The sequence below is a fragment of the Sparus aurata genome, chromosome 22 (assembly GCF_900880675.1).
Source record: "Sparus aurata chromosome 22, fSpaAur1.1, whole genome shotgun sequence".
NCBI lineage: Eukaryota > Metazoa > Chordata > Actinopteri > Spariformes > Sparidae > Sparus > Sparus aurata.
Genome location: NC_044208.1, coordinates 21755627 through 21778173, shown reverse-complemented (window position 1 = coordinate 21778173; position 22547 = coordinate 21755627). Strand labels below are relative to the sequence as shown.

Here is a 22547-nt window from a genome sequence, read left to right as displayed (position 1 = left end):
CGTAATATTCCTCCTTTTCCAAAAGCCGCCACCGTGGTAGGCGTAAACATGTGACGTGACGTGAAGCACGAAGTTGGGCTGTGAACAGTGACAACAAATTTGTCTTCAAAATAAGAGCTTTACATTGCACCCCATTGGAATTTAGAACTGGGTTCTTAGCAGGGTGCTTTGAATTTGAAAGTAGTGACCATTCCTAGCTTACCGCTACAACAACAAGCGGACAATGAAGACAGCTACAGAGACCGAGGAGACGCTAGCATCTCCTGGATCTCAACGGCTGTCCAGTTGCTCATCTTAATGTCCCCGGATGAAGTGATGGACTTACTGCTGTGATCAGCTGTTCCTTGGTTTTAAAACTCCCCGGCTGTGGGTCGCACAACAGTACAGGTCATCGACACCTCCGCCCATCTAATGCAGGGGCCGGCACATTGACGCCTCAAATTTAGATAGCAGGCGAGGCGGAAATAAATCGGCGGACCAAAACGGACCCCCAATTTGCCGGCCTCTGTCTAAAACCGCGGACCTAGCCGCCAAAAGGACAGGCAAATTGGCGTCTTGCTGCTCTGTCTAAAAACAGCTACTGATACTATTTGCAGATATAGTTCAGTAGAAAGAAATTAGCTCCTTGATGAAACTGCTCACAACAAGGTCTGGGGATTATCTTGAGGAGCTGGGTCATGACTTCTGGAAAGACACATTGCTGTTGAGTTTTGAGTTTTTTGAAATGAATTTATTTCTTAGAGTGCCATCTAGTTCCAGCATATTTGAGAGAAAACAAACATCACTTACCTTACATCGTCTTACCTGTACATGAAAGAGAAACACCTTCACATGTCCCTGTGATTTCTTGAAATGTGCAGTCGGAGATAGAGCTCACATTTCCCGCACATGTGGTCCTATACCCTTTTAGTCTGGTGTCACCAAAATGGAAGCTTTCGTTAGAATTTTTTGGAGGCCCGCAGCCGAGTTCCTTGCACAGCCTCGTAGACTCTTGTTGGCCCCAGTTATTGTTACAAATTTTCCCCCACTGGCCACCCTGGGAGACCTCCACCCTGCCAGAGCAGCGGTTAGTCCCGTTGAACAATCTGACTGAGGCTGGAAAGGAAGCAGTTAGGGTCAGGGTAAACTATTGTATTTAAAATGTTGGAGAAGAATGTTATTAGTTCAGCATTGAGATGTAGCGTTTCCCTCTGCTTTTGAGGATGAAAGGGTTTGTGGAAAGGAGAAGAGATAGTACAACCACAAAATGGGGAGCAGCTATGGATAAGTGTGAGGCTGCAGGCGGATTTTCACAGTATAGGATTTGAAATTATACTCTAGCTAAAAAATACATTTGTAAGTAATGTTTGATAATATATCTTAGCAAATAGCAGGGGCTCAACATGCCCATACAGTAGATATATGTATGCGTGCATCACCAAGGTACATAAATGCAATTATCAGGATTCTGAGCAACCTCATTTCATTTCAAATACCTGACATTTTAACAACAGACAGTTCAGCACGTGTTACCTGAGCATACAACACCAGCATCTTCATTGTGGTCACAGTTGTGTTCTCCCAAACCTCTGTGCGGGCAGTCAACAAGGGATTTCTCATGACCAGAACACTCAACATCATCCAACCAAACCTGATCCCGACCTCTGCCGAAGAAGGCATTGTGCTTGACTGAGAGAGCATTCCCACAGTTCATCTCGTGGCACACGACAGCTGCCTCCTGCATGCCCCATTTGTCATCACAAACTGTTCCCCACTGTCCATCGTGGAAGAGTTCCACTCGGCCATTGCATCGATTAGTCCCGTTCATCAGCCGAATTGGTTTACTGTCTGTCAGGTGGACAAGAAAAAGCAGAGTGTCATCGACAACAGCAGACAGTTTAACCATGTACAGTTCACCACAAATTTACAGATTTAGTTTTTGACTCACTTGCACAGAAAACCATGGCATCAACACAGCTTTCCTGGAATTCTTGAAGCTTGCACTGTGAGATCGAGCTCTCATTTCCAAAACAGGAGGTCTTGATTCCAACCATGTCACGCGCCTCTCCAAAATGTAGATTGTCAGTCGGAGTGACAGCGGTGCCACAGTTAATCTCTTGGCACACCACGTCAGCTTCTGCCTTGCCCAAGTCACTGCTGCATATTCGTTTCCAATGGCCCTCATGGTAGACTTCCAATCTGCCATTACACCGATTGCTTCCGTTGATCACCCTCACGTGTTCTGCAAATCATTAAGGAAGAGATATAATTAAATCACGATAGACCTCAATTTAACCTTAACCCATTAAAGTGGAGGTGAATGAGTACCATCTAGGAAACCAACATTTCTGACTAAGGCAGAACGTTTTCTGTTCACGCAGGACCACATCACATTCATCAGGTTCGCAGAAACAAGTTATATCATATCAGCGCCTTTAAAGGAGTCATCACCCGGAAATCGCAATTTCTCTCGTTAAATCATGCATATTGGTGTTGGACCTCTGTTGAAACTTGCCTGAAAAGCTGGAGTTTGAAAGTGGCTTATTTTTTTTGCTTTGGCTCTTTTTCCGAACAGGAATAGCGCACAATAGTGCGCGTTCCTAAAGCACGAGATTTTGACTCTGCTCCTGTGGTGACGTTACCACAGGAGGCTACTTGCATATTAAGCATCGGCTCACAGCCGTCCTCAGCCAGACTTTCTAAGTGAGCACGCCGGATCTGCTTATTTCTCTGTCATTTTCACGCCATACATCGTGACCGCCAGTATTAAAACTCAGGTCTTACATGTAAGACACGAGTGTGAAAAGTAAGAAGGAAAAAACAAAGAATTTACCATTCAGAGACATCCTGTAAACGTGTCTCTTCCACCGTCTCTGCCTCTTCACTCTCCTGTTCGGGTTCTGACTCCGGCTCGTACATAAATGCCTGAATTCCGTAAGGTTCGTCATTTAGTGTGTGCGCCATGTCAGCAGGATTTTTATGTTGTGGAGTCTGTGTGCATGCAGGCTCGGCCCCCATTCCGGCTCTGTCCTTCCTGCGGCCAATCAACGCGTGCCTCATTACATATTAATATAATGCACATCCGGACCGGTCAAAACCTCGCGCATAATCTCGCGTGAGAAAGCCTTTTATGAAAAAGGGTCAGAACAAGCTCTATGTTTGATTTTTTTAAATTATTTTTTTTCTAATAAGTTTTAAGAATTGATCCAAAGCGATCCAAGAGGGACTGGATATGTAAAAAACCAGGTGATGACTCCTTTATTAAATCTTTGTACTGTATGGTAGCATGTACAACAAATGAATATCACATTTGACAGTTTCAACTCAAAACTGTCATGTTATGCAATCTGAAAGTCAGGCAACAAATCTTGTGAAATGTCCACACCAGTGGTAGATATATATTTTTAAACGGGCATTTGTGAACGGGCAATTTTTATTTTTACGTTCAGTTTGTTCAACAGGAGGAATAAGACTCAGCCTTTAAAAAGGGCAATCTGGTGACTATTTATCCCTTAACTCTACCTTCTGGCCTTTGCCCTCCATACATATAGCAGCCAATCACACGCTGGCCTTGCTGTTGTGTCTCTGCTGCAAAAGCATTTCAAGCAATTAGTAATCATCTCAAAGTAGAAAACAAATTGTGAACTGATAAATCATAAAAAATCTATTGTGTTTTGAATACAAGATGCAGTAATATACTCAGTTACTTAAACAACTTAAACAATTGCATCTTGAAAATGTGGGATTTTGTGATGCTTGATTTAATGAGCTAACTGTAAATTCAGGTTAATGCCTCATTAATATTTCAGGCAAAAGCAAAGTATTCTTACTCATTGGTGAAGAGATAAAAAGATTGGTACCTCTCTAATATCAACCAAATAAACACAAGGGTACAGCTTGGTTAAGCCACCTATCAGCATCTATAGACTGAATCACCTTGACGTCACGTTTACAACAACCATTCATTCCAGGTAGAACACTAGACTTTAATTTGGATTGTGGAGATATGAGAAATATAATGAAATGACAATTCAGTTGTATGTTAGCTAATGCTTGGTGAGCTACTGTAAACAAATCATGTGATTTGGCCTATAAAGCTCACTAATTAAAGGTGCTCTAAGTCATTTTTTGTTTTTTTAAATAAAAGTGTTAAATAGCTCTTCAGCGGACAGCATCTTCAGAAACGACCGCACGACAACATTACATTGCAGTAAATGGGTCCGAAAAAAAAAAACGCCATCAAAAAGCCACAAATAGTGCTCAGCACCAAACTTTATTTTCACCGAGTGCAGTAGAGTTCCGCAGCTCAATGATGATCATTACTGCGGGACTCTACTGCACTGGGTAATCGACTCACAGGGCTTCCCCACAACAAGGAAGGCTTCTCGGGTGGTGCATTTCGTTTATATTTTCCGACAAATACGGCAACTATATCAAATGTTTGATGCCTCGAAATATGTGCTGGGACCCTATTTCTAATGTTGCTGAAGTTTGGTGCTGTGCTGAGCATAATTTGTGGCTTTTTGATGGTGGATTTATATTTGGACTCATTTACTGCAATGTATTGTTGTGCTGTCGTTTCTGAGGATGCTAAAACTACGTTAGCTAGCGGTCTGCAAACTTTATCTCTCAAGAGGGGGTCTAACACAGTTTCATGGTGTGTTAGACCATAGATTAAACTTACAACGGAATATCCCTTTAAATGGCGATACATTTTTATGATAGACTTAATCATCAAATAAACTCTTGATTTGTCCTGTGTCGTTGTTATTTGCAACTCTGAGAACAGGAATGATCCAGTTGTCTTTACACGGCGGTGCCAACAACAATGTTGTTGACGGATGTTCAATCTTCTCAACACTTAGCAAGAGGGCAAACAAGCTTGTTCCCAAAAATGTCCAACTATTCCCGTAACAAATGTACCATGGTCAATATTTGATTAAGTGTTTTAAATGGGTCAAGTACAGCAAACATAAACTGAGATAAGGGATTGAACTAGTGACCGACCGATTATCGGCCCCCGATATATCGGGGCCCGATAGAACGGCCCAATTTCTATCGGGGGTTCTATAGTATCGGTAAAATGTTGCGCCGATAGAAAAAAAAGTGTGACAATGACGAAAGCACACGCTGGTGTACTGATTTATTTTGTCCAGTGGGGCGCGCTGAGCTCAGCCAGAGACTTTGGCTCAGATCACATTTCAGTGAAGTCCCTCCCCCACTCTACACCACGAAACCTCCCGATCACCTGACCAGTCAGCCGATCTGTTTATTTATTTTTATTTATTTATTGAAAGTTCTGCTACATTATTTATTTTATTTTTGTTTGTGTGCCAATCTGCACTTTTTCTCAGCTTGACTGAACAAGTTCAAATGTTAAATGTCATTTAAAAAAAAGTCTGTTAAATGTTAAAAGTCTTGAATAAAGACATTGGTTTAAGAAAGCATCTGTCTGTACTACTGTCACTGTGACTATACTATTGCATAATCATATCAGTGCAAAATCTATGCACAATCCAAGGCCTGTTTTCATTCCAGCTCAAAAACTCACTATATCGGTTGCATATCGGCTATCAATGATTGCACCCCCTTTAATATCGGCTATCGTTATCATGCCAAAAAATCCCTATCGGTCAGACACTAGATTGAACTCAGCTTTACCCGAACAGACAACTCCAGCATCTTCAGCATGGCCACAGTTATTTTGCCCAAATGGTCTGTGTTCACATTTGAGGAGAGACGACTCATGACCAGCACACTGCACATCATCGAGCCAGATTTCTTCATTTCCTTCTCCAAAAAAAGCCCCTTTCTTGGCCTCAAGAACTGTCCCACAGTCTATCTCTCTGCACACCACCTCAGCGTTGGCAGTGTTCCACTGATCATCACACACCGTTCCCCAACTGTCAGAGTGGTGGACCTCCACTCGACCCGAGCAACGTGAAGGACCAACCAGCTTGATTTTATCACATTCTGGAAATTGAAAAGGGAAGCACAATAGCTGTAGGTTGTTCAGTAAAAGAAAGTCCCTTTCATTATATCATGGTGTAGAACACAGAATATCTAAATATTATACACGTGTTTTCAGGCATGAAACATTTTACTTACTGACCTGTAAGCAACGATAGGCTCAGTAGACCTGCAGCAGAAACAATATGGTAAAATGTTCTAAGTAAGCCTGATAACGCAGAGATTTGTCATAAATATCTCAATAATCTTGTCCAATAAATCAAGAGCAGTCAGTGCTGTAATTTGTGACTTTATTATGAATCAAGATCAGCCTCTTGAATGCACCATTTCATTTTCACAGAGGTCTCAAACACAGATATAATTGTTCAACATTAACTGTGGCCATGCAACCAAACAATTTGACTATGCTGTGATCATATTATTTGATTTTAGAAGTCAAGTGAAAAATGAGAAATTGTGGAAGTGAAAGTGGAAACACTGAAACTCACCTAATGACAAATAAACAAAATGCCATTTTCCAGCAGAAGTGAAGATCATATTGTGTCTTCAAAGTAGGTCAAACGCTGTAGAGGTAAAGTAAAATAGAAGTAAGAATTGTTACTCTTCATTCAAAAAAAATAAATTGTGCAAATTGTGTCCTTTGCACAGCAACGAGAAAAGCTTTATATCTGGAAATCATGCAATACTTATCTCTACCAAAATCCGCGACGGTGTCTAAGTCCTCCTCTTACCTTTTAAATTCAACCAGTCTGATTGCTGCTACTAAAATGACATCACAATTCAAACAAAACAAATATCACATCTAAAACATCCAAAGGATAGAAATCCTATGTACAGATCCAGTGATTATCATCAATTAAAGGGGCTGCCTGGACTTGGACTGCAACCTGGACCTATGTTGACATTTGCATCAATCATTAAAGACAGGGGAGTACAGCAACAAGTAACATAATGCTGGAACTGGAATGCCAGAAACCCTGATTAGAGGACACTACAAATAATGTGCTGCGAAAATTAAAAGGGAAATGTAGTTCAAAAGGAGAGTTATGAGCAAACTTCTGGTATGGCACAGGAAGCAAGCAGCAGTATAATCATAGGGGGAAACAAAAGAAAGACAGGACGAAAATTGCAACAAATTTGAAGATAGAGGAGGAATCACCAATTGGCGAAACTAGCAACGGAACTACAGTTAAAGCCGCATCGAATTTCTCCTCCAATCTTGCTGCCAGCCAGTTCCCAGTCGATTCCCAGACACTGGGAGTCCCCCCTATCCTCCTGGGGGCCTGCCTAGATTCAACAGTAAATACAACCATTCATTCAATTGCAGGGTTTCACCATGAGACGGCGCTTCCCTCACAAAGGACATTCATAGCATAGATACCCTCTCCACTAAAATATTAGTTCTACCCCATCGCATCTCTGTGGCAAATTAAACTTTTATCCCACTACATTTATTTTAAAACTTTAGTTAGTTTAGTTAGCGTTAACCCTACTGGTTACTTTACTTAGTTTACTTATATCTAATATTAATAATCTAAAGTTGTAGTTGTACTTAACGCTGCATAAAAGTTCTGTATTCGGTAGAAAGACAAAAATGTTTTTGTAATTGCTGTTACATAACCAGATAAAACAGAGAAAAGGGAGCCGTTATTCCCCAGCTGGTATCAAACGATGGGACATAATTGTGGGCAGAGTGTCCAAAACCTGAGAATCACATCCCAGTCACTCATTGAAACTGAGTGCCACCGGTTAATGTGTGCCAGGCCTTGGAACAGCTGGCTCTTAAATGTAATGGGAGAGGACACTCGGATTGGTTTGCTTTATGTTCCACTTTGCAGCCAGTTGGACACGATCTTAACGCCTAAACACTGAATCTACAATTTCTTCTTACTCACCAGCAGTAGTTTCACAGTCACTATTCCCTGGACAAAATGTAACTGTAACATCATGAGCATGAAAAACCCCTTCGAATGAGGTCTAACCCTTTTGGTTCATATCTTTTTCCTTTTTTTTTGAATCACCTCATAACCAACAAATACACACACATTAGAAACTTTCAAATTAAGAATACCACAAAGTTTTTTGTAGTGTTTCAGTTGGTACCAGTGATGGCGGGCATGCTGGAGCTGATATAGATATTCACCTTAAAACTGCTGGTCAGGATACTCACACCCAAGGATCACAATTTCCTCCAAAACCTCTTGTGACCGGACACCCATCCCGAGGCTTGGTCCTGAACCGATGCCTGGTCTGGCAGCAGCACCTGGTAACTTCCAACTTCCAATGTCCAACCTTGTCCGCGGCTTCTCCTGATTGGCAGCTGACGATGCTAACCGCTGGCAACAGTCCCACCATTGCCTTCATCTTGCGCCAGTACGGAGCCCTCACTTCTAAAACACGATCAGTTACACTCTTAACAAAATAAGCGAACACTCGCATAAACTCCCAGCTGGTAACGGTAAATAATACTTTTTCCATGAAGTCATTTGAAAGTTTGCTTGGACTTAACGTCTTTCCGCTTCCCTCAGCAGCTCCTTCTCTCCTCATTTCCCCCGCTTTCCCTCTAGTCCCACCCCTTATACAATGGCGTTTAACGGCCTTTCAAACATAGGACATTTTGTTATCGTTTGCCACATTAACCATACAAATATTAACAGCAGCAATACATTATGAGCATTTTTCCAACTAAAATAAATGTAATAAACCCATATAAACAAATTAGCCAGGTGCTGCATTCACATGACTTAAAATGAGAAAACAAATCTAAGTCACGAAAGAAAATGTGTTTGATAAAAGTGACACTACATTTTAATTAGTAAGAGCTGGTAACAGACTTTTCTTGACATTATCAAGCCTTTCTTATACTGCCGCACAAACTTTTCTTTGTTTATTGAATGTCAAGACGCTGTGCAAAAACATTAAACAGGTTGTGATCATTTGCTGATCCTTTTCGACATGTATTCTATTAAAAACAGTAGAAAGACCCAGGGCCGTAAAGTATACCCTCGCATCCCATATGGGCCCTGCCCCCGCATGTAAAACACCTTTTTTTTCCTTTTTTTTAAAACCGCAATGTAGTCAAGAAATTGTCTGTATTTTGGGCATAAAAATAAAACAAATATTTAAAATAAAATACAAACTTTTAAAAGACATTTTGATGAGCAATGCATGGGTGAAAGGCTATCAAATGCAGAGGAGCACTTCAAAGTGTCAGTATTTTACGCAGCTCTAGACGTTGCCATTGCGCAGATAACACACAGGTTTCAGGCCATGCAAGAGGTGGCGCAGAGGTTTGGGTTTTTATGGGTTTATGGGTTTTTGTTAAAATCCGATGGTGAACTATATATATCAGCAAGTGCCTTAGCAGACCAATACAAAGATGACTTGTCTGCGGATTTTTCAGAACAAGTTCTTTCACTTAGAAGTGCATTTGTGTCCACCATAAAAGAAATCGAGCTTGGCTCAGTTCAAGATTTGGCACACACTCTATTTATAAAGCACCACTCCATATTACCAAGTGTGCCTGATGTAGCAACGGCTATGAAACTATTTCTTACTCTACCTGTAACTTTTGCAAGCGCGAAAGATCCTTCTCAAAACTAACTAAGACATATCTGAGAAGCACCATGGCACAGGAGAGATTGTCGGGGCTGGTCATACTTTGTATTGAAAATAAACGCGCACGCAGTCTGGACTTGAAGAGGGTGGTATGGGATTTTGCTCATCGATACGCCAAAATATCACAGCATGTATACTCACCTGCAAGCCTGTAAGAAAACATGTTGTCCTGTGAACATTTATTCACAATTGACAATTTATTGATCTGTTTGATTAAATGATTTGAAATAAAAATAATTTGGCTGTAAGGGAAAGCTTGTTTTGTCCTCACAGTACAGTTGTGTAACAATCTGAGTGGGCTTTTTACAGTACCTTTGATTATGAAATCCTGCACTCTGCGACAATGAGTAAAGAGAAGGAGTCAAATGCGCAGGACCATGGGCAGTGTCACAGACCGCTCTGCCTCCTTTATTTTCGTTTTACACTCACTTAACTTTTGTGGATTGGTATTGAACATCACAATTAAACTAGCTACTCGTTAACTCCTCCAAAAAGAAACTTACTTACTTAACACAGAAATATTCAAGTGCTAATTGTCTTTCAAGTCCCACTAAACTTTTTCAAAATATTCAACTTTCTTTGACACTAAGTCTTATCTTAGTTATAATGGAAGTCAATACATATTTCTAAAGAGTTATTACAGTTATTATTAATACCTGTCACCAGGTAAGATTCTATCAGATAACTCATAAAATAAAACCTTTTTTTTGTGGTGCAGTGCAGAGGATGAATAGATGGGTCTCACAGCCAGGAGAATAAGCTGCTTTATGGTCTTTCCATTACCTCATCACTATGCAACCTGCAAACAGCTTGGATTAAAAAAAAAAAAAAATAGCATTTGTCACTCACTTTCAAAAATAAAAACGCCAAATGATAAGGTAAGAAAATACACATTTATTCAAGTGCACTCACTTACACCAAAAAAGCAGATTATCATGTAACACAAAGACAATGTAATCAGTATTTTCCTGCAGATCAATAGACTTAAACTTTGGGATTATCACAATCTCGCAGGATCAAACAAAATCACTGCAGGAACAAGTAAAATAAATGTTACAAGGGTTGCCCATTTACACAAGCATCATGTATGTTATTATTCAACTGGATTATCCAAATCTCTTTTTCTACATATAATTTGATACAGCAAGTCACACAGCATTTATTTGAGTTCCTGTAAAGTTGGTAGATTTCTGAAATATTTGTTTGCATTAAAATAGGAGGGAACAACAGGGTATCCCTGCTCAGACCGCTGCACCCATGACCCAGCCCCCCAGGGTAAAATTTTACTGCTCAAAACTTGCTCCTTTATGGCTATGGAGCCGTAAAGGTGCTCAATGAGAGTTCTCATTTCAGTCTTGTTGTACTCTTTTTTGGTCTCAAACATTTCTCATTTGTTTCTCCTAAAATTCCTTAGGAGCAATAGGTGAGACTTGAGACTTTGCCGCTCAATCCTTGCTCCTTTCCAGCCCTGAGGACACATTCTGAAACTTCATTGAGAGTTTGATGAGATCTCCTTTGAAACTTACAGGGAGCCCAAGTTGAGATTTTCTGCACCTGTTTCTCAGGAGAAAGAATTGAGGAACAGGAGAAATCAGCCACAGCCTCACTTGGGTCTCACAGAGATCTCATAGTTGTCTAGGAGAAATGAATGAGACACCACTGAGATCTCTTTTACAATTTTCGTTTCCTCTGGGCCTGGATAAGCAGTAGAAGATGTATGGATGGATGGATGGGAACAACAAATTAAAAACAGGTCCCTAGTGTTCCTGTGGTTTAGCTTAAAGAAATAAAAGGCACACCAGGTAAAAAAATGTTGTTTCCTCCAAGGTTGTGTTAGTACACGGTGACATCACTTCTGGGCGTGGTTACAGGTGTGATAGACCTGAAACTTTCTCTTTGAATTTAGTGAAATTGCATCATTTCTTGAGTCATTCTGCCATCACGGGAGAACAAGTGTTTCAAGCTCGAAACACACTCTCCCAGCCAGGTCTTTAGGCACCCTCTCATCAGAGTAATTTAAATCAGTGTCAGCCTTCTTCACTACTGGGCTGCGAGTGTACACATTCTCATTCACTTGGGTTAGGGTTAGGGTTAGGGTAGGGTTAGGGTTAGGGATGCATCAGATTCATTCTCTTTTTTAATTACCTTCCATCGATTGCGCCATTGCTTCTGTCATCTTCATCATTTGTTTTTGCTCCTCCAAACCTGCTAATAAACTGAACCAAGGTACCTGAAAAGTGAGCATAAAATCACCAAGACATTATTTTTGAAAGAATATCTCAAGGTGAATCATATCCAGATGAAATCCAGATCAACTTCAGCTATGTCATTTTCAAACATGCATTTGTTGTTTGTTTTTTTTGAAACTTTGAGTCATCCCCACAAGCTTTGAGAACAACACTGATGTCCCCATCTTAAGTTGTTGCGCTATATGTTTAAATATGTCCGTCTCTGTCTGCCTCTTGTTCAGCTGAAGGACTGAACTAAAACAGTGAAGTTGAGGGTTGTAAAAACCAAAATAAACAAAAGTGCATCTCTGCAGGGAGACTGGAAAGAAAATGGTTTCTTGGTGTCAAAATTTGTAGTTTACTGTAACATAAAAAGTGTGTGTCTGCCACTTACCAGCACCCAGACGTTCTCCTCCTCCAGAACCAGTAACCGCCACCCAGCGCCAGTAGCACCAGCAGTAGCCCAATCACAACTCCTGCGACAGTTGAAGAGGACGTGGCTACTGCAGGGATTAAAGGAAAGAAGAAGTAACAGTGTTAGCGAAGGGGAAAACCAACCATAATCACTCTGGAAAGACAAACGCTGAAGGGCTTTTGAGTCTCACCGATTACATTGACTTGTAGTGACTTAGAGGGAACGGAACAGAAGGACATGCTGGAGATGTTAACACCAAAGACACAGCTATATTCTCCTTGGTGCTTGTACTGTAATGAAGGGAAGTCAAAGGTTGCCAGGTTGAAGATAGAGTGGCCAAATGCAGGCTTTGCCTCTGTGACGGTCATATTGGACTTTCTCAGATAGAAGTAACCTCCGGAATATGACGAATGAGTAGAGCAGGTGACAGAGAAGCTGCTGCCTTCGTTGACTGATATCTTGTCCGGGCTGTAGATCGTCATTGCATGAGGAGATGTCATGGAGATGTCCATTTTCACTGCAGAACAGACAAAGATTCATAGAGATCATATTTATGTTTGCAGTCTTGCACATTCAAATTTCTATCAATTATGTTCAAGTGCACAAACAAAGCACACAATTATTGACCTGTGACAGAGAGTTCAGCTACATTTCCTTGAGGATAATAGATGACTTGATTGGGCAACTTCTTCTGATATTCACAGTAGTATGACCCCTTTTGGCTGAATCCCACTGAAGGGAAGACAAAGGTTGCAGCTTCGTCTTGGGAGTATTTTTCCATTCGATAATTTCCTCCCATCTTTCTCAGGACGAATGTCCCACCCAGGCGTTCTGATACAACGGTGCAGGTGATTTCAACTTTGTCACCCCATTTTACATCTGTAGCCGGACTAACAGTGATTTGGGGCTTCTCTAGAGCACCTGAAACAGAGCGTAAGTTTTAGTTAGTTTGGTCATAAAAGCTGTTGCAGTTTTATCTAAGGTAAAGACTTAATTTACAGAGTTATAATGAGCCAGGCCTCTTACCAAAACAGATAACACCAGCATCTTCACCATGCCAGCAGTTACTTTCTCCAAATCTGTTGTGATTACAGTGTGACAGAGCAGACTCTTGGCCTGTACACTCCACATCATCCAACCATACTGGATCACTGCCTCTACCAAAATGGGCATTTGTAGGAGCAGAAATTGCGTGACCGCAGCCAAGCTGTCTACATACAACATCGCCATTGGCCATTTCCCATTCATCATCACACACAGTTCCCCACTGGCTTTTATAGAAGATCTCCACTCTGCCAGAGCACTGATTTGAGCCACTGGCTAACCAGATCTGTACTGCATATGAGGACAGAAATGAAGTGAGTCCAAATGCAAAGGACAATCATTGAAACATTCTTTTATATACAATTATAAAAGTGTATTTGGATTATTGAATTTCTCCTACAGGGGGTATTCAAATAAAATATCCATAGAGAGAAATAGTGTGAAAAATATTCTAAAAGCGTTCCTGCTGAGCGTTCTATTCAAATATTTATACCATACTGTGAGATATCACTGGAGCGAGTGGCCATCCAAAAGGAACAAATCCCACCGACCAGAACCTCATAAGCACACACCTTAGCTCTTTAGATAGGATTTATGATTCATTTAGAGTAGCTGTTTCAGCATTTTCCCAGTTCTTATGCTAAGCTAACTAGCTGCTTGCTACATCTCACCACTCTTCAGAGTCTGATCTCAGTGATTTATATTTTGAACACTGAATGTGAAAAAAGCCTTCTGGTGTAAAAAACTCGACATGAACATAGTTTTACACAGTGAAGCGCAAACAGTTAACGATAGGAACAAGAGGCAAAACGCAGTTTTGACTGGAGGAGGATTTTAAGGTGTTTTAAGGATTTTGATGTTGCACCTGGATGAACACATAGACACATAGATTTCTCACTCTACTGTTTTTACTTGCTGTGTATAAACAGAATGCAGTTGTGAAACAGATGTTCAAAAGGCTGTACCTGCACATTGGACACCAGCATCATGGTCATGCCCACACCTTGAGCTTCGGAAACCATTGGCTGAGCATTGCTGAAGAAATGTCGTGTTGCCAAAGCATGAATCGCTGGCTTCCACTACTGATCCACTGCCTTGGCCAAAATGAGCAGCACCTGGAGCATTCAATGCAGTGAGCTTTACTCAGAGTCCAGTCTGTGTCACACACTGTTTGCCACACGTCACCATGACGGACCTCTACCCTGCCAGAGCATTCATCCTTACTGTTGACCACCCGGACATCCAAACTTCCTGTGAAATCAAGTGAACTAAAATGATTATCTGGTATCAGAAGATTGAAAGTGGCTAAATATGTTTAGGTAAAATCAAGTGACACAAGCTGAATGATAAAAAAAATAGGGATACTGCTTAACATCAATAAACAAGACTGTTTAATCCTTTGTAATTTTTGATAGATTTTCTTACCTGTGCAGACAACACCAGCAACGGAGGTGGAGTTGCAATTTTCGTCTATGAACGGACTTCGTGGGCACTGAGCCAGTGTCGACTCCAATCCATTGCATTCAATTTCATCAGTCCAGGTCTGTCCTATGCCGCTGCCGTACTCAGCCATGGTGGTAATCTTATGTATCCTCCCACAGTCCAGCTGTCTGCACAACACCGTTGCATCATTCATATCCCAGGATTCACTGCACACAGTCCCCCACTGGCCTTTGTTGTAGTATTCCACTCTTCCAACGCAACGACTGTGCCCACTGGACAACCTCACGTTACCTGAGAAAGACAGTTCTGTGAATGCAGTAAATCCAGACCCTTCATATCTATTCAAATTCCTTCCACAGTGGCAGCTGCACTGTCCATTACCTGGTTTAAAACAACTGTTAATATGTTGATTTATTACTTTTCAATAATATTTTGGACTAATTGATGATTTCTTGAAAGGATTCTCTCATTTGAATTTGGAATCATCTTCACTCCGGAGACGTAATTTCTTTCATGATTCTCATTTTGGTGACCTCATTGAGCAGCGTTCTGCAATAACAAAATGGTCAGAGCAGTGTTTTTCTATATAACTGTGGCACGAAATCAGGTTTCCTCAGCATCACTTGCTTTAAGTCTCAAGTCAAGACCAGTCTCAAAGCCATCTTTTAGTCGTCAGGCAGAGACAATTGTCATTAGTTTTAAGAAATACAAACCAGTCAGCCCATTTCTCCACTATACCACAATTATAATGGTTTCAGGCCTGACTGGATCTGACCAAGATCCTGAGGACACAACACAGTAGCAACTTGTCAATTACAAGGTAGCCACTCCCTGAAGCATACCCACCTTCAGTGTCCATTTTGCTCTCAGCATTTAACCATTATTTACTAAATACAAATGAATGAGATGTGCACAAGAGCTGCTTTACCATGTAGTTCTACCTCTGTTCAGAATTACTGAAGGAATTAAAATATTAATACATCACCAAGTCTTACCTGAACATTCCACAGCTGCCTCTTCCATACAATCGCTGCTGGTCCGGACATATTCTGTCAGTGTGCACTGTGACAGAGATTATCGCAAATTAATCGCAATTTTTTTGGCACATTTCTTTCTGTTCTAAATGTACCTTAATGTATTTTTTTTCATGTTCTTAATACTTTTAAACATTTTTACAACATAAGAAAGGGCAAATATGCTTGCCTTATGAAAATGTTTATTCAACATTTAAAATCATGCACTTCAAATAAAAGGCTCAAAAAATATCCCCTCACCCTAAATGGGATGAAAACATGGTGATGTCTGCTTTTGGCGCGGTGGGCTCTCTGCATCTGCCGTGTATTTGGCTTGCAAATGATATTTGAGACTCAACGTACTTCAAAGGTAACTCATTTCATGTCGACAGTAGGTGCAGATAACTTTTGTCCTATCGACCGAACCATCTGGCAGTGTTTTGAAAGTGAATTTGCCGTTAATAAGTCCTTTCTCCATTTACTTTCACTTTCGCTTTTCAGTCCACCGTGTTTTTCCCGAACGCCAACCCTGCTTCTTCTTCTTCTGATTCCCTTTCTTATTCTTCTGCCACCCTCTGGATCAAGACTACAGGTGCCACCGACAGCAGTAAATCAAACAATGCGCATTCCTTTTTTTTTTAATACCAAGCATTAATTGCGTGTTAAAAAAATTAATGGCTTTAAGGAGATGTTGCGTTAACGCGTTATTAACGTGTCAAATTTGACAGCCCTAGTTTTGACACAAAACATCTTGTGGGAAACTCCACCAACTTTACACATTGAACTATGTTCGCAGGTCTTTGTGGAGTACTATTACACATGTAAAACAAGTAGCAAAAAGCCTTTTGTGGCTCCAGAAGAAGTTGTGTGTAATCGGAAAGGTCGCCGCCAGTGATGTTACTCATTGGCTAAGTTGCATTGAGGGAAATGTAGGAAGCAGGTTATGTTTTAAAAAGAGGTGATATCTCCGGTCTTGCTGTGTCTATTTCAATAATTTATTTTTAATCTGTCCATAATGTGTCCAACAGTGATAACATAATCTGCAAAATATTCATTGAAGGCATTATGGGCAGAGGATAAATGTTGGCATAGAAACACTATGTGAAATAAGTTAATACTGTGCTTGTTACGACCCATGGACGTATCAATATTTCTGTGCTTTTCCTATCCCTGAATAACCCTCTTTTATCTGAGTGAGTGAGAGTATGTGTGATTGGTTGCAAGTGTGTCTGAGTGATTGCAGGTTGTCCCAGGGAGCTGATTGGTTGCTGCCTGGAAGCCAAGAGTTTAAGGACCAGCTCCTCTCCAGTTCCTGGAGGCTCTCCTCTGCTGCCCCAGACTGCCAACATGTGTGATTGTGTAAATGATGTATTTTTGAATAAAACCATTCATAAACACTACGCTGCTGGTGGTGCCTGCAGTATGGTAAGAGTGTAGTCTCATTTTCATGTTGCGCCAGGGTTTCTATGGAGCCAGAACAGTCTCATAATGGATAAATGCACACAGAAAGGAATGAATGCACGAAAAAGGACTCACAAATGTAATTGGGGAGTTGTATATATATATATATATATATATATATATATATGACTCGATACACAAATGCATTTTCAATGCACACACAAATATGCTTCAATCCATATATAAGTTAAAAAAAAGATCACATATAAAAATAAGATTCGTAAACATATTTGTGATGCGCAGACAAATATTTATTGTTTTAAATATGTGCAATAAAAATTCACAAATGTACAAATCATTAATTTGCCATTTTCATCACATACATATTGATATATGAATTGTCAAACGCGCATTTGTCTCAATGCTTTTAATTTGTAAACCTCCCTGCATTTGTGTGCAGATTTTTGAGACTCATCTCAAGATTCACATATAAAAGTAAGATTTGCAAAAATATTTGTGTGCGCATCACAAATATGTTTGCAAATCTTATTTTTATATGTGAATCTTTTTTTTAACTTATATATGGATTGAAGCATATTTGTGTGTGCATTGACAATGCATTTGTGTATCGAGTCATATATATATACAACTCCCCAAATACATTTGTGAGTCCTTTTTCGTACATTTATTCCTTTCTGTGTGCATTTATCCATTATGAGACTGTTCCTGCTCCATAGGTTTCCCCTAGGCCCTGGTCATAACTGTGCTAGTAAAGAAGAATGAAGAACCCAAAAAAGATGATACTTGTGCACACCACGCCAGCATCTTCGCCATGGCCACAGTTATTTTGCCTGAGGGTCCAATGTCTGCAGTGCATGAGGGATGTCTCGTTCCCGAGGCAGCCGACATCATCCAGCCAGATGTCTCCCTGGCCTGGACCAAAGAAGGCATGCGTTTTGGCCGTCCGAGCTGTTCCGCAGACAATGACTCTGCACACCACCTCTGCATCTCTGAGGTCCCACTCATCATCACACACTGTTCCCCACTGGCCATCATGCATAACCTCCACCCTGCCAGAGCATCAGTCGGTGCCATCAACAAGCCTTATCGGTGGAATATCTGAGGAAAGGTCCAATGATGTCTGAAGTTATCCAGTACTTTAGCTCTTATCTGTATTGCTATGTATTTGAGATGTTGGCATTCTTTCAAAGATAATTGAACTAGATGGCACTCAGTTTGTGGTGTTCAAAGCGCCAAAGAAATACATCTGGAATAAATCAACAACAAAGACAACAGTCTTATTACCAGCTTAATCAAGGTAATTGACAAATGTTGTTGTGAGCAGTTTCATGTATTTCTTTCAGTGTCACCTCACAGAGGGAAGTGTGCATCCCCTCATAAATGAGAGACTTGTAAATGTTAAAGCTCGGTTGTCACCAGCTGTCACAAGCATGAGCCTTTGTCCATAAGTAGACACATTTTTTTCTTCTGTGATACTGTTTGCAGGTATAGATCAGTAGAAAGAAAATAGCTCCTTGATGACACTGCTCACAACAAGGTCTGTGGATTATCTTGAGGATCCGGGTCATGATTTCTGGAAATAGACATTGCTGTTGAGTTTTTTAAATTGTATTTATTCATTTCTTTGAGTGGCATCTAGTTCCAGCATATTTGAGAGAAGACAAACATCACCTACCTTACACTGTACCTGTACATGAAAGAGAAACACCTTCACATGTCCCTGTAATTTCTTGAAATGTGCAGTCAGAGATAGAGCTCACATTTCTGCTGCATGTGGTCCTATACCCTTTCAGTCTGGTGTCACCAAAATGGAAGCTTTCGTTAGAATTTTTTGGAGGTCCGCAGCCGAGTTCCTTGCACAGCCTTGTAGACTCTTTTTGGCCCCAGTTACTATTACAAATTTTCCACCACTGGCCACCCTGGGAGACCTCCACCCTGCCAGAGCAGTGGTTAGTCCCATTGAACAGTCTGACTGAGGCTGGAAAAGAAGCAGTTAGGGTCATGTTTAACTATTGTATTTAAAATGTTGGAGAAGAATGTTATTAGTTCAGCAGTGAGATGTAGTATTTCCCGCTGCTTTTGAGGATGAAAGGGTTTGTGGATAGGAAAAGAGATAGTACTGCTTATAAATCTGTGATTTAACACCAAGAACAACCACCAAACGAGGAACAGGCTGCAGGAGGATTTTCTAACATGGTACAGGATTTGAAATTATACTCTAACTAAAAGAAACGTGTACGTAATGTTTGATAAAAGATCTTAGGAAATAGCAAGGGCTCAACATGCCTATACAGTAGATACATGTATTTCATTCAAGAACTTGACATTTTAACAACAGACAGTTCAACATGTGTTACCTGAGCATACAACACCAGCATCTTCACTGTGGTCACAGTTGTGTTCTCCCAAACCTCTGTTGCGGCAGTCAACAAGGGATTTCTCATGACCAGAACACTCAACATCGTCTAACCAAACCTGATCCCGACCTCTGCCGAAGAAGGCTTTGTTCCTGACATAGAGAGCATTCCCACAGTTCATCTCGCGGCACACGACAGCTGCTTCCTGCATGCCCCATCTGTCATCACAAACTGTTCCCCACTGTCCATTGTGGAAGAGTTCCACTTGGCCATTGCATCGATTAGTCCCGTTCATCAGAATTGGTTTACTGTCTATCAGGTGGACAAGAAAAGACAGTCTAACCATATACAGTTCACTACAAAATTACAGATGTAGTTTTTGACTCACTTGCACAGAAAACCGTAGCATCAACACAGCTTTCCTTAAATTCTTGAAGCTTGCACTGTGAGATCGAGCTCTCATTTCCAAAACAGGAGGTCTTGATTCCAACCGCTTCACGTGCCTCTCCAAAATGTAGATCGTCAGTCGGAGTGACAGCGGTGCCACAGTTAATCTCTTGGCACACCACGTCAGCTTCTGCCTTGCCCCAGTCACCGCTGCATATTCGTTTCCAATGGCCCTCATGGTAGACTTCCAATCTGCCATTACACCGATTGCTTCCATTGATCACTCACATGTTCTGCAAATCATTAAGGAAGAGATATAATTAAATCGAGATAGTCTTTGGTGTTACCTAATCCCTTAAAGTGGAAGGGAAGAAATCCAAGCCAAGAACCAAAATGTCTGTATATTTACATATAACCACGTGTTTCAGGGCCTTTAAATCTGTGTACTGCATGGTAGCAAGTACTAGCAAATAAATATCATGTTTGACAGTCTCAACACAAAAGTGTCATGTTACGCAATTTGAAAGTCAGCCAACACATCTTCGAAAATGTGTATAGCAAAGGAAGAAATATATTTTTAAAGGGGAACTTCTTTTTCTTTCTTTCAAGTTCAGTTTGCTCAACGGGAAGTGTAAGACTCGGCATTTCAAAACCTTAATGCAGCTTTCCAAAGTATACAGAAATTCTCTTGATGTGATAAGATGATGCCTAACCAACGACACTATTGACTTGCAATGTGGGAAGTGAATAGCCAAACATTTTTGGAGCTTGATCCACACTATGTCCTAAAAATCAGGAAATGTCTGCCTCTACTGATTCCATTTTTTTAATCTGGTACACTAACATTACGTGAGTGCAATATAAACCACACCATGATGTAGAATGAAGGTGACATGAGGTGAATGAATGGGCACTGCACAATGGCCTTGTGGAGGTGAGCGTGGTCGAGGCGTGGCTGAGGGAAAGAGAGAGGTGGAGAGCGCTCAGGAGAGCAGCGCCAGGCAGGGGCGGACTGGCCATCTGGACGTTCTGGATAATACCAGAACGGCCGGTGCAGCAGGACGGCCGCCGGCCGCTACAGTTGTTTTTTTCTCTTGCTTATAATCGACTGTTGATCCATGTCCCGAACAATAGGTGGCAACAATGCATCTCAAGGTCCATAGATGTCCAAGCTCATTCGTCACTTCGAAGGCGACCGGCAAATCTCAGAGCGGTCCCAAGCTCGTTTCTCCCAATAAAGTCAAAAGTCAATAAAGTTTTTCTGCTTACGGAAAGCCAAATTTCCCCCGACCTTACACATTAAATAGCCAGCCTATCTATTCACTATTTATATGCCACATACGAGTCTCTATATCACAGTCATGGTTACCCTCTACAGTCTCAAACTTTTATATCACTCTGCATTGTTTGTAGCGAAATGTCTCATTCAGATGTTCAGAAACGTGCATGGTTTGAATTAAAACAAATCTACCGGCATTTTTTATTTGAATAGTTGTTTGCAAAAGTTAAAATGAAGCAATGCCTTCTGGGAATTTCAAGACTGAATCGAGTGGACCGTCTGAGTGTGGTTGTTGGAAGTTGGAGGTTGGAAGTTGGAAGGTGACTGAGTTTAAGATAGCAAAAAAATTAATTGAGGTATCAAGCGACACAAGGTGGGAGCGGAGAAAAAGAGAGAAATCTCAATATTTTCACTTTCAAGTCAAGGGCAAAATATGAAATGGTGGAAGTAAAACACTGAAACTCACCTAATGACAAATAAACAAAATGTCGTTTTCCAGCAGAAATGAAGAACATATTGTATCTTCAAAGTGGGTCAAATGCTGTCAAGGTAAAGTAAGATAGAAAAAAGTATTGTTACTCTTCATTTAAAAAAAAAATCGTTTGCACAGCAACGAGAAAAGCTTGATTTCTGGAAACCATGCAATATTTGTCTTTACCAAAATCAGTGACGGTTTCTAAGTCCCCCTCTTACATTTTAAATTCAACCAGTCTGGTTGCTGCTATTGAAATGACATCACAATTCAAACTAAAAAAATATCACATCTGAAAAATCCAAAGGATAGAAGTCCTATGTACACCTAATGACAAATAAACAAAATGTCGTTTTCCAGCAGAAATGAAGATCATATTGTGTCTTCAAAGTGGGTCAAATGCTGTCGAGGTAAAGTAAGATAGAAATAAGTATTGTTACTCTTCATCTAAAAAAAAAAATCGTTTGCACAGGAACGAGAAAAGCTTGATTTCTGGAAACCATGCAATATTTGTCTTTACCAAAATCAGTGATGGTGTCTAAGTCCCCCTCTTACATTTTAAATTGAACCACTCTGGTTGCCGCTATTAAAATGACATCACAATTCAAACTAAAAAAATATCACATCTAAAAATCCAAAGGATAGAAGTCCTATGTACAGATCCAGTGGTTATTATAAATTAAAGGGGCTGCCTGGACTTGGACTGCAACCTGGACATATGTTGACATTTGGATCAATGATTAAAGACTGGGGATGACAGGAGATTACATTGTTACACAATATCTACTTACTATTTGAAAAAGACATTACTTACAGCAGGAAAATCCAACCACAAGTAACATAATGCTAGAACTGGAATTCTAGAAACCCTGATTAGTAGACACTACAAATAATCTGCTGCGACAACTAAAAGGGAAATG

The 22547-nt window shown here is 40.6% G+C and overlaps 3 protein-coding genes across 5 annotated transcripts in view; all 3 read right to left on the bottom strand.

The window, feature by feature from the left end:
• rps12 (ribosomal protein S12) overlaps positions 1-6501 on the bottom strand; it is a 37543-nt gene extending 31042 nt beyond the window's left edge. Inside the window, exons 1-6 of one of the 2 annotated variants that reach the window (XM_030404366.1) lie at positions 6438-6501; positions 6092-6118; positions 5641-5952; positions 1928-2221; positions 1513-1827; positions 805-1095 (exon numbers count right to left, since the gene is read on the bottom strand). In XM_030404366.1, the coding sequence (XP_030260226.1) occupies positions 805-1095; positions 1513-1827; positions 1928-2221; positions 5641-5952; positions 6092-6118; positions 6438-6486 (1288 nt within the window). In that variant the 5' untranslated portion in view covers positions 6487-6501. The remainder of the gene's footprint in view (positions 1-804; positions 1096-1512; positions 1828-1927; positions 2222-5640; positions 5953-6091; positions 6119-6437) is intronic. The other variant, XM_030404367.1, reaches the window with a different exon arrangement.
• Positions 6502-11165: 4664 nt separating this feature from the next.
• On the bottom strand, positions 11166-15801 carry LOC115573556 (uncharacterized). 2 transcript variants are annotated; one of them, XM_030404373.1, is made up of 8 exons: positions 15693-15801; positions 14680-14988; positions 14220-14505; positions 13237-13545; positions 12838-13131; positions 12401-12727; positions 12190-12298; positions 11166-11797 (listed from the first exon to the last, which is right to left on the bottom strand). In XM_030404373.1, exons 4-8 carry the CDS (start codon positions 13445-13447, stop codon positions 11776-11778), a joined length of 963 nt encoding a protein of 320 aa, XP_030260233.1. In that variant the 5' UTR covers positions 13448-13545; positions 14220-14505; positions 14680-14988; positions 15693-15801; the 3' UTR covers positions 11166-11775. The 2 variants fall into 2 exon arrangements, with proteins under 2 accessions (XP_030260233.1, XP_030260232.1); XM_030404372.1 differs by having other exon boundaries at positions 13237-13540.
• Positions 15802-17831: 2030 nt separating this feature from the next.
• Positions 17832-20128, bottom strand: LOC115573558 (scavenger receptor cysteine-rich type 1 protein M130-like). The gene is made up of 4 exons (XM_030404374.1): positions 19878-20128; positions 19490-19801; positions 18820-19110; positions 17832-18230 (listed from the first exon to the last, which is right to left on the bottom strand). Exons 2-4 carry the CDS (start codon positions 19782-19784, stop codon positions 18193-18195), a joined length of 624 nt encoding a protein of 207 aa, XP_030260234.1. The 5' UTR covers positions 19785-19801; positions 19878-20128; the 3' UTR covers positions 17832-18192.
• Positions 20129-22547: the final 2419 nt, after the last annotated feature.